Below are 17,410 nucleotides of genomic sequence, written 5' to 3'. Positions count from 1 at the left end.
ACTTTTTGAAAACTTTTTAGTGTTTATTAAACACATTTCTTCTTTATATTTTGCACTACTTTGAGAAATGATTTAAATAAAATTCGCTTTTTAAAGATTGAATTTATTTTCAATAAGAAAAGAATGTAGGGAAACAAATCCAAACCTCTTTAGCCAGTTTTCATCTGAAAAACTAAATTTATGTTCACCCAAAAAATTAAACAATCTAAATTATTTTTTCAATTTTTTTTTTATTTTATTTTTAAATAAATTAGAAAATTCTTCGTAAAATCGAAGAATCCTTTAATAAAGCCTGGCTGATGTTATAGCCGCTGCTTTTTAGTAGTTTTCTTGTGTTTTTTTGCTTTATCTCTTGCTCTTTTGCCGTTTGTATTCTAATCGACCTATTCTCCGCACGCCCGCAGCTCCCTGTGCTTTCGCATAGACGCTCTTCTATATCTCTTCAATATAACCCAACTTCCCTGACACATTCGCACTGGCATTCGAAAAATGGAAATGCAAATGTGCCAGTGGAATCGGGCTATTACTCGCTTATACATATAACATTTGTCTGTGTATTGTGTTTTTTTGTGTTGCTTCCGCTTTACATATCCGTAGGCTAGCCTATTGATTTGCGACTCCTCGGGGCTCACAGTCGTCACAGTTATGTGTATATATATAAAAAAAATGTACAGTTTTACATAATTATGCAGCTAACGTGGGGGAGTGGGCGGAAGGACGCGAGGAATGCGAGGAACACTCGAATAAATCGTGATTACATTTCTCATATTTTTTGTTGACAAAAAATTCTTTAAATTAAAATGTAGAAAAAAAAATTGTTTTAAGTGTTTTTTTTTTGTGGTTTTGGAAAATTTGCCTTAAAGGTCGAATGGATGGGCTTAGGGCGGGGGGATGGCTGCTGGGGGTTTGAAGTAGTAATTTCTGTTGCTGTTGTGGTCTCTGTTATATTTGCTTTTCTTGTTGTTGTGGCTACTGCGTTTGCAATTAAGTTATAATTGTTTAATCAGTCTGAATTAATTCCAACACTATGATCTCGAATGGATGTGGGCTGGGCTGTGTGTGTAGGGGCCATCTTACAGCTCGTCCTTGAGATCGGCATCGTCGCCACCCTCTGGGGGAGGAGCACCGCCAGCACCCTGGTAAAGCTTGGCGATCACCGGCTGAACGATGGCCTCCAGATCCTTCTTCTGCTTCTTGTACTCCTCGGGATCGGCATCGGGATTCTGCTCCAGCCACTTGATCGACTCATCGATGGCCGACTCCAGCTTAGTCTTCTCCTCGTCGCTCAGCTTGGCGCCCAGCTTGTCCTTGTCGCCGATCTGGTTCTTTAGACTGTAGGCATACGACTCCAGCTCGTTGCGCGACTCCACACGCTCCTTCAGCTTCTTGTCCTCATCGGCGAATTTCTCGGCGTCGCGGATCATGCGATCGATGTCCTCGGGCGTCAGGCGGTTCTGGTCGTTGGTGATCACGATCTTCTCCTTGTTGCCAGTACCCTTATCCTCGGCGCTGACCTGGAGGATGCCGTTGGCGTCGATCTCGAACGAGACCTCGATCTGGGGAATGCCACGGGGTGCTGGCGGAATGCCAGTCAGATCGAACTTGCCCAGCAGATGGTTATCCTTAGTCATGGGACGCTCGCCCTCGTAAACCTGAATGGTGACGGTGTGCTGGTTATCTGAGGCAGTCGAGAACACCTGCGACTTCTTTGTGGGGATCACGGTGTTGCGGGGAATCAGCTTGGTCATCACACCGCCCACGGTCTCAATACCCATGGTCAGAGGGTTGACATCGAGCAGCACAATAGCATCAGTATCCTGTTCGCCAGAGAGCACACCAGCCTGGACGGCAGCACCGTAGGCCACAGCCTCATCGGGATTGATGCCTCGGGATGGTTCCTTGCCGCCGAAGAAGTCCTTGACCAGTTGCTGCACCTTGGGGATACGCGTGGAGCCACCGACCAGCACAATTTCGTGAACGTCCTTCTTGTTCATGTCGGCATCTTCGAGCACCTTCTGGACAGGCTTCAGGGTGGAACGGAACAGATCCAGGTTCAGCTCCTCGAACTTGGCACGGGTCAGGGTCTCAGAAAAGTCATCACCCTCGAAGAAGGACTCGATCTCAATGCGCACTTGGTGGGAACCGGATAGAGCACGCTTGGCCTTCTCAACCTCACGACGCAGCTTCTGGACAGCACGGTTGTCCTTGCGGATGTCCTTGCCCTTCTTCTTCTTGTACAGCTTGATGAAGTGATCCATCACACGCTGATCGAAGTCCTCACCGCCCAAATGGGTGTCACCGTTGGTGGCCACCACCTCAAATACTCCGTTATCGATGGTCAGCAGAGAGACATCGAAGGTGCCGCCGCCCAGATCGAACACCAGCACGTTCTTCTCACCCTCCTTCTTGTCCAGACCATAGGCAATAGCCGCAGCAGTGGGTTCGTTGATGATGCGCATCACCTGCAGACCGGCAATGACACCAGCATCCTTGGTGGCCTGACGCTGGGCATCGTTGAAGTAGGCTGGCACAGTGACGACGGCGTGGGTGACCTTCTTGCCCAGATAAGCCTCGGCGGTTTCCTTCATCTTGCCCAGAACCATGGCGGAGATCTCCTCGGGGGCGAACACCTTGGCGCCCTGGGAGGTGTCCACGCTGATATGGGGCTTTGAGTTCTTCTCGACAACCTTGAAGGGGAAGAACTTGATGTCGTGCTGTACATTGGTGTCAGACCATTCACGTCCGATCAGACGCTTAGCATCGAAGACCGTGTTCTCCGGATTGGTGGTCAGCTGATTCTTGGCGGCATCTCCAATGAGGCGCTCACCGTCAGCGGTGAAAGCCACGTAGGAGGGAGTAATGCGGTTACCCTGGTCGTTGGCAATGATCTCAACGCGTCCGTTCTTGTAAACACCAACGCTGTAAAGGAAATTTAGGGAAACATGGTAAAATAAGTAAGGATTCATAAATGAGAACTTTGGATTATAAAATATAAACTTTTCTGATTATGTTGCCAGATCAATTAATGAGTGATGAAAGTACATATCTACACGAGAGAATATTGTAAAACTTGAACTTCAAACTCAGGGAAAATGACTAATTATATGCACACGTGGACGTGTAATAACTTAGTAGAAGATAAGAGAAAATTGAGAATTTTAAACGATTTTAGAATGGGGAACATTTGCCATTCATTAATTTCTTGGAATACTCGGATTACTACGATTTAATGAATTCTTAAATGATCTGAACTAACAAGTTTTGACATTTGTGTATCAGAAACAAAGCAAATTTAAATAAATACAAACAATTATTTATAATTCATTCACATTTGAGCACAAAATTTAGTAGTTTATACAAATAAATTAATGGTAACGCGTATACTGAGATAAAATATATATTTATGAAAATAATGATCGCTATAAGCTTTTTATGATCCAGATACGGCACGTGGAATAGAGGATTAAGGGTTTGCAAGACAACTTACCAGGAATACGTAGTGCCCAAATCAATGCCGATCACGGTGCCCAGCTCCTTGTCCTTCTCCTTTTTCTCCTCGCCCAGCGAGAGGCCCACGAAGGCCACGACAGCCAGTAATATGCATAACCTCATATTGAAGAACTCTCAGAAAACTGCAAGTATATAAGGAATAAATTAAAATTATTAATTAATTTGGCAATTATTTTAAGCTAGGCTTTTGTACACGTCAACACAATCACACACATGTACGCAGGCACTCTCTTTAAGAGAGAGAGTGGGAGAGTGGCGAATGCTGACGTCGGTCAACTGTCAACAGGTAACCGTTAGTTGTGCCACTTTGGCAACCAGATTGTTTTATATGATTCTACCTTTATCGGTGCGTACTATGTAGTCAAGATCAGTTAAAGAACACGTCTACTCCAATGGCTAACTGCCCGGCAACTGCTAAGCACAGCGCTCATCTCACTGCTGACATTGACCGACGCCGACGTCGCCGGAGAGAGCAATAAAGCGAGAGGAAGCAGCGAAATTTGTATACGTGTAACATTTTTCTGGTTCTTTCTTAGAGAGAAAGAGGGAGAGAGCGCTGCCGGCCAAATAACTCGTTTTTTTGGTTTTTCAGGCACTTGGAGAAAGTACCACACTAAAAACTGAGTTTGCACAGCTGTTTTCGGCTCTTTTTATCCACTGAAGTTTAATTCTTTGTTCCTATGCTACTGACGTGTAGTTTTGGCCAGCGAAAAGCTAAAAGAGCTTAAATCTGCCAAATAAATGACGTGTACCAAGCGGATTGAGCACACACACACACGCGCATAGCCATACACCCACTCACACCGACAGCGGCATGCGCAGGCGCTTTTCTAAAAATTAACAATAAATTAAATGTAAAAGACTAGACTTTTAACTATGAATTAGCAAAAATATATAAGGAAATACATTATAAAGGAGAATAACCCTAAGTTCATTCACCGAAGTGGTTTTTTAGATATTAACATAATTTATGCGTCACAGTTTATTACCACGTCATAGGTTGGCTATTATTGATGCAACTCGAAAACTGAATTCACACGTTTTTATTTATTTTTGGGCACGTGCTGGTAATCTTTTTTTTTTGTAAGACAGGCATTTTTTTAGCCTCCTTTTTTTTTGCCAATATGGCGACTGTAATGTTGCAGTGTATTGGTGGCCCTTTATCCTGTTTCCGCCCCTCTCCTTTCCTATTTCACGAATATTCTGACTGTGCAATTGCATTTTCCAGATATTGTTGCAAACTATTTTGTTAGTAGACACACTTATCGCTAATCACTTAAAAACTCACAAGTTTTACTTTGTTTCGGTTTAATGTGCTTTCTCGACGCTTCAAATGGAACTGACGGAGCAGAATTTAAGTCTGCTGCTTTCTGATTTTTTTTGCCGGCGCTTTCTACGCACTCACACAATCGTATACGGAGACACACACACCCGTGTGCAACTCTGGGGCCAAAAAGACACGTCAGTGGTGGTTCAGTGTTGAAAAACGGGCGATGCCCCAAAAATAACCGCCTTTTAAAAAGATTTTGAAAACAAAATAAATTTATGGGGATCTAAACTACTTTTAAATTACTTTTAGATATCTATAAAAACCGTACTATTCATCTAGATTAAATAAGTATGTTAGCCTTTGAAACTTATCCTTAGTCTTTTTGTTTCAAAGAAATCAAATCAGTTCTTCAAGGTTTTATTTATTGGCAAAGTAAATTATTAAGTATTGTGAAAATAAAATTTGTGTCAAGCATTACGATTTTTAGTTAATAAATTAAATTTATTTTCCACGAACTTTAAAAAACAACACACAATAAAAAAAACAAAAAAATATGTTCGCATATTCAGTGTTCGGTTTGTTGGTGACAACGTATATACAGTTTTAATGCCAGCAACGTATATAAAATACACTTATCTAAGAATTTAAAAACATTTTTCTTTTTACTTACATTTGCTAACTAAAACTATTAAAAAAATATTCACTTATTTAGTTGTCACTTTTTGTCACAGTAGTGTAGTCTTTGTAGGTTTTTGGCTTGGTTTTTATTTGATCTAATGGAAATGTAACGTTATTTGTTTATAAATATTTGTGGTCACAGCGCGTTACGTTGTTCTTAGTGGAATAGTTTAATTTGCTAAATAGCGTTTCTCTTTTGCTGTGCTGTTATTCCTTGTACTTTTGTTTTGAAACTGATTATTGCTCTCAGCTCCTCGGCTATTTATTGCTCTTCGCTCCGGCGTATCACTGACGTGTCGATATTTTTAATTTTCTGGAAACATCGATAGGTTCAGGAAATCGAACAATTCAAAAAAACAATAAAACGTTATAAAAAATTCGGAAAAATATAAAACTTCGGAAGAGATATTAAGAATAAATTCTCTTTCGAATTCTTTTGTGGTATATTGGTTCAATTTATAAAACCTTGACCATAGATTTATACTTTTAAAATATTAATCTCATGACGTATATCTGCTACATATTTATCATAAAATTAAAGATTACACAGATTTTATTTTATTTATTTTTTATTCTTAAAAAATATATTTCAATCGATGTTTTTTTAAAATTGTTACACCTCTAGCACTGACGTGTCATACCGCCCACTGGGGAGTTCACTCTCTCTGAGGTTTTCTCCATTTGTTTACCGAAACATTTTCGGAGAGGAGAGAGTGAGATGTTTGGCCTTCTTTTTTTAGAGTTTGTCTGATGCAAATATGCGTTTGCCTGAAGAAACGCACCACTGACGTGTACGTTGCCCCAGGTTTACCGTTAAATTCCAGCTGGGTCTATTTACCGTTACTTAAGTGGGGCGTAATTATTGACAAATTGTTCAGATATTAAGATTTTGCTGGCAAAATAATAAGCAAAACAAAGGCACTCTCTCAAAATATTTATATTTCTTAAGATCTTGTTTTAATAATAATTATGGATAATAATAATAAACACAAATAATTGATAATAATCATAATAATAAGGGTCGAAATTACAAATCATTCGATTTTTAATATTAAGTATGTACATACATATGTATGCAAAATAGAAAAAATAATTTATAAGCAAAGTTTAAATTATTGTCTGATATTTAATATATTAGAACATGTTTTTATAGAAACCGAAAAGATTATATTGAAATTAAAACTTTTACAAATGTTATATTGGTCTTATAACACCAGTTTAATAAGTTTTACGATTTAAAAAACTGACAATTTTATTATTATCTCTCCGGAATTTACAAAATATTTTTTTAGTATTGGGACAGATCAAAACGTTTCTCTATTTAAATAATACTACTTTGTTTTATATACGTACATATATAATAATAAGAATGACACTCCAAAATTTGATACCAAATATAATGATAATTTTTAAAAATGTGAATAGGGAAAGATATATGTATGTATGTATGAACAAACATATGTATACATTTCATTGTTAGACTTGGCTAGTTATTAGCACATTTCTTTTTCGAATGAAAAATTGCATAGTTTTTAAAGAATTGGTAACTCTTTTACTTTTATTCAAAATACTTCTGGATAATTCCAGTAATTTCAAATGTAGAATGTACTAATTGGCTTTTTTAAACATTGATTTAATTTTAATTCCTAATTTGTCTATCATTTTCCGAGAAATACACAAACAAACATTTGACAATTTCCAGAAATTTTGTAGGTACACGTTTAAAATGATTATTTTAATATATTAATGAACGCCGATAAGACTGAATCCATTTAGCACATACAAAATATGTATTTTAATAAGTCTTAGATATAAAATTTCCACGTAGGTATCATCAGAAAAATTCAAAAATGTTTCAAATCTTCATTTAAAATTATAATTTCCATAAATATAAGAACTACACATTAGATTGATTCCAATGTATGTGTAGAAATATATCAAAACTATTACATGAATATTTTGATAGTGCAAAAAATAAATGCTTCTAACAGCAATTCACGTATATCTGGCAGTTTCCAGGCATAACTTAGATCTTCATATGTACATTTGTGATATTTTCCATAAATCAATGAACTGCCGATAAGACTTATACCACAGCATATATTTATATATATATATATATATTCGAGGTATATATATATATATTCGAGGTATATATATATATATATACAGATATATATATATATATATACCTCGAATAGCGAGTTCTTGAACCGTCCAGCAAGGCTTATCAGCTCGCATCCGCCCAAGAATAAAACGCCCAGAGTTTCTTTCATTTTTTTTTCGACTTTTGTAATGACAATCAATATCAATATATTTTCATAACAATACATAGTAGCATGTAATAATCTTGTTTTTATCATTCTCCCGTTCAGCGTCCCCATCGATATTGTATCGTACTTTACATTACAAATTATATATTGACCACATTTTGGTTTGGAATTTAACCAAAATAGTTTTAATGTTTTTTTTTTGTTTTTTTATTTGCTGTCGCAGATTGTGCAGGAAAAACTATGGACAAGTTGTACTTTAAGCAACACATTCAATAATCTCTATTCGGTAATTTCGATATCTATATAAAAAAAGATAAAAACTAAGTTCCCTATGGCGAATTTGCTACATTCGGATTATCGTTAATGAAAATGATGTGACGTGGTCGAAGAATGGGCCACATCATTTGCTTCCATAATATTTAAAGCTTTACGACATATAAAACCCATTTGCTTTACAGTGCTGTCGTTTTTTTAGTGTTTTTTTTGTTGGTCAAAAGTTTGTGGCTATTAGAAAATGAACAAAAATCGCTGAGATGTACATATATATATATATAAAAATTGGAGCGTAAAGAAAAGCACATCGAAAAACGATTAATAGTTAATAGTTGTATAAGAGTATAGTTACAGTGTTTGTTGTTTTGTTTTTTTGGGCAATAGAGTGCACAAAAATGGTTTGCTTTCGTATATAATATATAAAGTTGCTTTAAATTGAATTTGTATGCTTGGTTTTCCTTCGCTAGTTGCTGAAACACTTGAGTTGCATAGATCCGTTTTGGGGAAGTTTTTTTTAAATGTGAGAGTTTGGTCCGAAACTGCGACACGAAGTGAGCTAATCTATGGATACAGCATGCAGGCTCTATGGTTTCTTACAGATCTTAGGATCGTCTGCTAGTTAACAATATCAACAAAGGGCAAGCTGCTTTTACATTTAGTTGGGTTGATGTAAATTATTTTGCAAACTTATACTTGTGGGACTACAAAGTAATCTAAGGATAATGTTGGCATTTATTTGGCCTTCCATTAATTGCTATCATTTAAATTCACAAGAGCTGAAGCTTAAAAAACAATTAGCTTGTAATTATTTTTCAATTTTACTTTTTCCATTTACAATGACAAAGTATAGCTCTTTTATGCTTAATAACTTTAGAAGTCAGAAAAGGACTGGGGATTTATTATATTGGCTGACCCTAGACCCACAGTTTTAAAGGCCAACTGGCTTGGAATTATCCAAAGATTACTTTCTTCCAATGCTATTTTGTGTCAAACCAAATAGAGACCCAACCATTTTCCATATATCTGTGTATATATAGTGGTGTATATATATATATTCTGTGTTCTGCTTGGTGCGGTGGCAGCAAATTGTTTCATCGTTCTCCTCCCCATCATTCTTCAACTCCCTGCTCCTACTCATGCCTCACCCCGCAAATGGACAGGAACGTACTGAAGTTGTGCAGACTGCAGGCGGGCAGCACTGTGTAGACGATGGCGGCCGTATCCTGGCACTTGAGCCGGAAGTCATGTAGCGCCTGGAGCAACAGATCCGTTGCCGGTGCGGCATTCACCTGGTAGAACAGTTTCAGGTGGATCGCCGGCAGAGACTGGTGCTGATCTCCGCCAGCGCCGCCCGGTTGCGTAGGTGTGGCAGGTGGCGTTCCCGAATTTGCCGGCTGCTGCGCATGCTTCTTGGCCAGCGGATAGTCCTTTAGCAGACGGTTTACCACATACGTAAGGATCTCGTCCAGGTGCTCGGCGCTAACCGATTGCGCCAGACGGCAGTGGTTGCCCAGGATGTCGTCGCTTAGCTGGGTCAATTGAGTGGTGGACGAGGCCAGGCCAGTAGACACGTAGCAGACGATAGCCGCACAGTTATTCTCGTAATTCCAGCGACGTCGTATGGAGATCGTGTAGTCACCCACCGAACAGCCAGTCTCCTCATCTGTGAAACAGGGTAGAGAATGGACATTAGATTTATTGATCCTCTATTTCCGTTTGTCCGCCTTACAATCGAACCGATCGTTGTGGGTGTGCGCCCACACCTGCCATTCCACGAGTGCCTCTCGGGGCAGCGCCGGCAGCACTATGTAGTCCATGATGGCGTTGGTGGTGCGACGCTCCCACTGGCGACGCGCCTCGCCGATGAAGGCCGGATGGGTCACAAAGCAGATGCCGTGCACCACATCTCGCAGCTGGCCGTGGGCGTTCATCGCCTTGGCAATGCGACTGATGTGCCGCAACGTCAACTTGCACTGCGGACGGATGCCGCCCTCGATGATTGTCATGCTGCCGGGTACCAGGGCGATCTGGCCGGAGATATACGTAATGTCGCCAATCTGCAAGAGAATAGGGATTAGTTTAATACTATAGAACCATGGAGACAGCTGCGAAATGGTTAAACGCTTCAATCTTTCGATATCTACTGCTGTTTTTAATCCACACAGTAACTCTCACCCTGGTTGACTGGCTATATGGACCAATGTTGGCCGGCGCCCAGTGCGAAATGCCCTGCACATGCATCGTGTTCCGGCGCCCGTTGAGCAGCGCCGCCGCCGTCTCCTCGCCCTCGCGATCCCGCTCCTCGGCACTGGATATCGACCCAGCCACCGGCTGGCGGTAGGCAATGGCCTCCATCACCACATGGCAACCGTCGGGCAGCGGACACTCGACGCAGACGCGCGTCGGCGGATTGTGGAAGTCGAAGGCCCGGTGATATATCCGATTCAGCGCAGGATACTCGCCAATCGAGCGTACGTAGAGCGTGACGTAGCATAGATCCTGCAGGTCGTAGCCCTTGGCCTGGCACAGATCGCGCAGCGTGTCCAGGGCCTGCTGCATGCTCTGCTCCATGTCTTCCGATCCGGAGCCTGTTGAAGGATTAAGCAAATGGTTAGCTTTCATTTGGCAGTAAAAAGAAATGGAAAACACGGTGGCCACTTAATTAATGCAAAACTTACTTTTATACTATCTTTAAACAATGTTAGAAGGCTAAAATATTAGTGAATTTATAGTATTAGTTTATACAAGCCCAATTTAATGTTTAATTGAGTATTTGCTCTGTGTTGTGCATATGTGTTTTAGTATATATAAATATCTATTAGACTTTGTTTTCAATTCAAGCTCATAAAATGGTTTCGAACATCTTTAGCATTTTTAGCTTCTAACAACATTTTTTGACACGACTATGTTTCAAAGATATTTAAATGACAATAATTTTAAGTAAATATACACTAAAACATGCATGCATAACAGTTCGAGAAAGTAATTATTTTTAACAAATTGATGGTTATGTTATAGAGAAAGGGAAAAATAATCAAATTTGTTATCTTTTAGAGTTGGAATGACCACCGTGCTCTTAAGAAGAGATAGAACAGAGATGCTATAGAGACTCTTTGGATACCCTGTATGCCCGCCAGCCACATCCAGCCCTTGGCATTGATGGCCGCTCTGGCCTCGTTGGCCAGTGGACGGAATTCCCGCTCGTACTTCAGCGGACTGGGCGGCTGTGTGGTGGCCGAAGGTGCTCCCATGCCTACTCCTATTCCTCCTCCTCCTCCTCCAGCTCCGCCCGGAAGACAGCAGGTATTGGCGCTGAGCCCAAGCGAGGAGATGGCCAGCGACAGCGAGCCGCACACGGCGGCCGTGCTGCTGCCGAGCCCATAGCCACCGCCCTGGCTCTGCGAGCTGGCCAGGCTGCTCAGGCCGTCGGCGGTGGTGGTCAGCAGCATGGACGCACAGGCTGAGGTGGAACAGGTTGCCGGTCCTCCGCCCAGCACAGGCGCCGCCGCTGTGGGCTCGTCGACGCTGGCGCTCTTCGTGACAATGGGTATCGGCGAGGAGGCGGTGGCGGCCAGATGGCGGCCAAAGGAGTTGCTGCGCGAGATCAGCTCGCTCTGGCTAAGCGATTCGCGCAGCCGTGTCTCCTTCTCGATCAGCTCCAGCTCCGTTTCGCTGAAGTCCGGATCGCTGAGGTCACTGTACGTCGATTCGTTCAGGTCGCTAATATAGTCGAGCGAACGCTTAACGAACACAACCTCGCCGCCGCCACTGCTGGCCGCGCCCGCCGCCTCCTTTGGCTGCAGCGTTAGCTTGGTAAAATTGATGTAGCCCACCGGGCAGATGGGATCGGCGCTGCTGATGATCGTCTGGATGTCCTCGACCACGATCCGCTGCCGGAAGAGCGGGCAGTCCAGGGTGAACGTCTCGTACTCGCCACCCTCGCCGCACACATTCAGTCCGTACTTGTCGCGCATCTTCAGCAGGTGCGGCTGCATCTCGCGCAGCGATTTGCCCAGGTGACGATCCGGCACGAGGCCCAGGGCAGCCACCTGTGTCCGGGATATCGGGGGAGATGGAGGCGCCATGGATGGTTAAGCGGGGGAATATTGCGACACAAAACACCTTCGATGGAGCGCTAATTTACAATGGTTTTTGGTTATGCAATCCGTTCAATGCACATGTTTGGGGTTTCTGTTTGTTCCTAGCTCAAAAAAGGTTTCCTTTTCGAAAAAATCCCACTACACTAATGTCATAAAAAATTATTTGAATTTGTATCTATCTGTGGTCCTCGATATGCGTTAATTAATTTTTTCTTAATGTTGCGTATTTGGAAAAATTATTTTTTCACATAAGCGAATAAAAATGTGCCAAGTAATTTTCTTTATACCCAAATACAACATACTTTTAATAATCTGTTAATTTGCGTACAATACTTGTTAAATATTCAAATTAATGGGCAAATAGTGAGTTCATTATTTGCAACTTATTTTAATTTACAAACTTTGCATATGGCAAGTGAAGAGGAATTCAGGTGAAATAGATACCTTGCAACTGAGCAACGCAAGCGTTTGTTTACATGGGCTAAAATTAGCACAAATGACAACTCAGCTGAGCAACCAGGTCGTGATAATGGTATTCCAAACGATTATGAAACCCAAAAGCCTTTATGTCACGTAAGTTTATTTTTATAAAGTTCGTAAGTGACTGATTGTCAATCAATAAACTGCTAGGACGATTTCATTTCCTCTCTTGGTAATATAATCAGGTAACACTCACATCTAATTTGTATAATTGTAATTTGTTTCGTATAAAGCTGCCACCCATCGAAAGTGTTTTTGTTTGGGAATCTAAGTGTGATAGTTGATTTTATTGTTACCTTAATGATGATGGCGTGCACCTGGCAGTCGATCATCTCCTGCAGCAATTCAGTCTGATCTCTCCTCCAAAGGTAGGCCAGGGATATCAGGTTCAGGCGGCTGCACACGTTCTCCACCCGCACACGTTGATAGTCCGACAGGATTGCGCCCACGGCCACCGCATCCACCTGAAGCTCGTGCTGTCAAATGAAATGTAGAAATTAGTATACACCTCGAAACAATGTGAGTACACTTTTAAAAACTGTGAGAGAAAGTCTGAGACAAATTGGACCTCAACTAAATATCAAATTCGATCAATGCCCTACAACTTTATATCATGCTGGAAAAATAGGATCTTTGCTTGAAGAACGTCTTCATACAGAATATTTTATTTTAAAACATACAACACAAGTTATTAAATTTTACCTCCGAAAATTTGGGCGTACATATGGAAATTAAAAATCAATTGAATTCGTACGTGTTTTAAGACCAGCATATTCTTGGGGGTTTCAGTTTTTAAGCCACCATTAAAAGAAAAACATGTTTTCACAATATTTGAAACACATTATCTGCCATGGCGTTTAGTGCAGAATCTTACTTGTTAGATATTTCATCACTGTTGTAATTATTACTTCTTAAAAATGGGCCTTTTAAAAAGTAATTAGTTTTCTTTCGGCTTAAAGCAGATTAAATTGTAATTTAAACGGCACGAAAGCAATATTATAATAAAGCCAAACAAGCTAGCCATATCAACTAAGCGAATGCAAAAATGTAATTACAGTTTGAGTGCAGTGATACTGATAGCTGGTTATTAATGCGCCTTCCAAACTGTAATCACCATTAAGGTCTCCTTGGCCCGCTCGATTTCTTCCAGTATCAAGGGGTAAATAAACAATTTGTGCGATTACTCTTACTCGTATTGTTATTGTTTTGGTTTTGGTTTCGGTTTTCACTGCGGTTTTGTGTGATTTTTTGTGTGTTTTTATTGTTTAACCCGGTCGGTCGGGCGGTTCACGTGCACGGCAACAGTTCGTCCCGTCTCGATTGGATGGGCATTGCGATAAGATTACCGCCCGGCGAAGTGAATGTGCCGCCCAATTATGGAGGAGCTTGTAGGTGCATTTGCAATCTGTGCTGCAGTTGATTGATGAGGGATGAGGTTGAGTGGGCACGAGCAAGAGCCCAAGGACATGGCACAACAATCGCGGATACATAACCAAATCCCTGATCTGATGGCCCCACAAACACTTCACACAGTGGAAAATAGGTTAATTAGGTCTATTGATTAAACTAGTGCAAGTTAATGAAATTACTCAAGTAATTAATATACACATTTTGAATTATTCATAAACCAAATCGTGTTTCTAAGTAACCTAGTTACTCAATGATATAACATGTCCAATCTTCAAATTTAAATTAAACGTTATCAAAAACTTTTGGGTGAAATAAACGATAATTGCTGTTAAAAATAGAATGCAAAAAAAAACTAATAATGATATAAGTACATTTAATGATTACGGGAAAACCTTTTTTTTTACTGTGTAGGTAACCTATACCAGCGGAAATGTACTATTGCTAACGAGGGCTATATGAAATAACCATATCTGATGTATCTAAGGACTGCGAGGATACATAAACAAGTAATTCAAATCAATTTCAATAGTCACGTTTTATAAACAAATTTTAAACCAAAATAAACAGAATTAGAATAAATATTTCATGCCCCAAATAAGTCATGTTTCCTTTGTGGATTCTTAAGTTTCTGGGGCTAATTAGGGAGTTGGTCGTGAGAACTTGAAATAAGGGGTATCAACAACATTTGCAGCCTAGTTTCTTCAGTTTCCTTATCATCCAGTTTAATCTGAGTTTGGGGGACACACCAATAAACAAGCAATCAATCACCTTGCATGTCTCCAGCAGACTATATAGATCCTCGACCTCGTCGTCATCGGTGGGCACGTATTGCTTGCCGGTCTGGGTGCTCTTGCCCTTGGTTTCGCGCCGGTAGAGCGGCAATCCCATGGCGCTGGCCAGAATCTCGATGCCCATGTGGCCGACGGTCTGGTACATAAAGCTGTCCAGTTCGTCTGGAAAGTATTAATTTAGAGACAGCGGCAAGAAATCATATGGCTGCGGATACAAGGCGAATCGGTGGTAAATGATTGTGCAAATAATAATGCCAATAATCTATGGCATTATCATAGCACTGTCCAACCAGCCTACCTCAAAAATTAAAAAGACATAAACAGGTCTCTTCGGCATTTCTTCCAGATTGGGCTTGTTAAAATTGTAATATTAAATGGTTTTAAATATGATTTTCTAAAACGGCAAGAAGTCAATATATAATTATGTTTGTATGTCCATACAAATGGCATTTTAATTTTGTTTACAATTTTACGTCCAGCATAGAAAAATTGGTCCAAATAAAATCGTATTCGAAATCATGTCACAAAATAACTTTGAAGTCTATATAATATAAGTTATGTAGTATAAGTTATATTTGACTATACAAAACTAAATTGGTCTCTTTCCGTTTCCTTTGGGCTAATATTTTTGCTTCTATAAACCGAAGTGTCCAAAAACTTCGCGGTATGTGCTTAAAGAGCTGCATAATTCTTGGAAATTAATTTAGAGTGTATAAAAGGGGTATATAAACATTGGCCCGCCAAGTTGACTTCCTTTCATAAGCTGCAATTTTTTCTTTCTAATGATTTTTGGGGACTCACCTCTGTCCTTGGGATGCAGATTGGCCAGGGCGACGATTTCGTGGCCCTCGGCGACGCACTGCATCATGTTATAGCAGCTGTCCTTGCCGCCACTGACCATGGCCACTACCCGCATCCTGCCGGCTATTTTTCTCAGTGTATGTGGGTATGTGCGAGTGTGTGAGTGCTGCTGTTTCTTCTTGCCTTCTATCACTTTTATCTTTAGCTTTATTTTTGGCTTAGTTTGTGCTGCTCGTTAGTCTCGAAGTGCGTGCTCATTTGGTCTGCTTTGTTGACTAGACTGATTTGCCGTGTCTTTTGGTTTGTTTTCTCTTTTTCCGCCGCCGCTCTGCTGAAAAGAATACAAACAAAATTAAGGCATAAGTAAATTGCCTGGTTAAAAGCTTTCAAACTGTAAAAGTAGCCGTGTAATTGTTTTAAAACCGTAAGTGCTTGTTGCTTAGGAAAATTGAGTTAAAGCTGGGAAAGTGCCCGCACAAGCACACAAGCGATCTGATTGCATTATCACAGGACCTCGCTATCGCTCTCTCTCTCTTCCCCCTTTTCTAATTGGAAAATTGCACGAAGGTCACACAAACAAACACACACACACATTAACTTATTTTGCTTGCAGTTGTTTAGAACAAAATATTTGAACGTGTATAAATCTACGTTTTATAAATAAATCGAATTAGTTGCGCCGGTAGAAGAAGCGCGTGCAACAACAGCAACCACAAACATGCGGACCAGAAAAACAACAACAAAGCGCAAAGAAAACGAAAGTAAGAAGGAAATGAATTAAGGAAAAAGAGTGTGATATACACACGCACACACACACACATACAGATTTGACCCAAATATAATATTTTCAACATATAACATTTTCTTTTCGTTTTGTTTTTCTTTGGATGAACTCACTCTGGATACCAAAACACAACCTATCACACGCACACAGGCGCAACCGCAAATAAACACACACACTTTGCGAATTTCAAAAAGCAACAAACACATTGCCGTGGCATTAGTGCAAAAATATTGGCAGGCTGTTTTAAATTCGCGAGTTATCAGGATAACCCCAAAAAAAGGACGCTTACCAAACCCAGCTGGGCGAGCTTTGAAATTGTTGTGCGACAGAACTTTACGCCTACGTAAATGGCAAAAAATTAATTTTTTTGCCGCTAATGCAGCGCCAGTGTTGCCAAATGGCGGTAGTCCAAACATACTAAATAGTTTCGGCCTACGACAATACATACTAAAAAATACTATACTAAAATAAGCTTAAATATTTGTGCATGTTATTAGTAAGTGTGGTTAAGTTTTTTCGAAAAACTTCAACATTTTAGAACAAATTAGATTTGTGAATAAATGTGAATTAATTTGTTTTAATAAAACTAGGGGTTTCTTAAAAACTGTGATTTTTTATATATTTCCATTTTACGATATCCTGGAATAAGTCGTTATGAAATATTTAAATATTTGTTGAGAAACTTATTTTTAGTTTCCATAAATTTAAAAATATTTGAGACAACTGTTTGAAAATTCAATAATTTTGTGTAAATTTATCTTATGTTTAAAATTGTCGTCTTCAGCTTAGGAATACCCTACACGTGTTTTTTTTAAATGTTAAATTTTAGATTTGTTTAAAGTAGTTGGCAACGCGGTAGTAAGCAGTATAACCGCAGCTCCAATGCATAAAAAATACCGAAATTCTGTCAGACAAAAATTTTAAAAACAATAATTATTTCTATATTTTAGCAAGAAATTTAAGTAAGTATATTCATTTATTAGCCTTTAAAACTCTTAAAATTACCCTTAATGTCTATAGAAACTCGCTTTACGCAAATG

General features: G+C 40.0%; 2 protein-coding genes across 6 annotated transcripts; both read right to left on the bottom strand.

Moving 5' to 3' along the window:
- Positions 1-210: 210 nt before the first annotated feature.
- LOC108041094 (endoplasmic reticulum chaperone BiP) lies at positions 211-5,694 on the bottom strand. Of its 4 annotated transcripts, XM_017118881.2 has the most exons (4): positions 5,609-5,627; positions 5,451-5,553; positions 3,488-3,632; positions 211-2,919 (listed from the first exon to the last, which is right to left on the bottom strand). In XM_017118881.2, exons 3-4 carry the CDS (start codon positions 3,610-3,612, stop codon positions 1,074-1,076), a joined length of 1,971 nt encoding a protein of 656 aa, XP_016974370.1. In that variant the 5' UTR covers positions 3,613-3,632; positions 5,451-5,553; positions 5,609-5,627; the 3' UTR covers positions 211-1,073. The 4 variants fall into 4 exon arrangements, with proteins under 4 accessions (XP_016974370.1, XP_016974369.1, XP_016974371.1 ...); XM_017118880.2 differs by having other exon boundaries at positions 5,451-5,694; XM_017118882.2 differs by lacking the exons at positions 5,451-5,553; positions 5,609-5,627 and adding an exon at positions 4,799-4,926.
- A 2,030-nt stretch (positions 5,695-7,724) lies between these two features.
- LOC108041093 lies at positions 7,725-16,792 on the bottom strand. Of its 2 annotated transcripts, none has more exons than XM_017118878.2 (8): positions 16,660-16,792; positions 15,587-15,914; positions 14,763-14,947; positions 12,881-13,060; positions 11,126-12,053; positions 10,180-10,592; positions 9,734-10,061; positions 7,725-9,667 (listed from the first exon to the last, which is right to left on the bottom strand). In XM_017118878.2, the coding sequence occupies exons 2-8, from the start codon at positions 15,699-15,701 to the stop codon at positions 9,135-9,137; spliced, it is 2,682 nt and encodes an 893-aa protein (XP_016974367.1). In that variant the 5' UTR covers positions 15,702-15,914; positions 16,660-16,792; the 3' UTR covers positions 7,725-9,134. The 2 variants fall into 2 exon arrangements, with proteins under 2 accessions (XP_016974367.1, XP_016974368.1); XM_017118879.2 differs by having other exon boundaries at positions 15,587-15,917; positions 16,660-16,790.
- Positions 16,793-17,410: the final 618 nt, after the last annotated feature.

This window comes from Drosophila rhopaloa, unplaced genomic scaffold (genome assembly GCF_018152115.1).
Source record: "Drosophila rhopaloa isolate 14029-0021.01 unplaced genomic scaffold, ASM1815211v1 contig_3, whole genome shotgun sequence".
NCBI lineage: Eukaryota > Metazoa > Arthropoda > Insecta > Diptera > Drosophilidae > Drosophila > Drosophila rhopaloa.
This window is presented reverse-complemented; position numbering and strand designations above follow the sequence as displayed.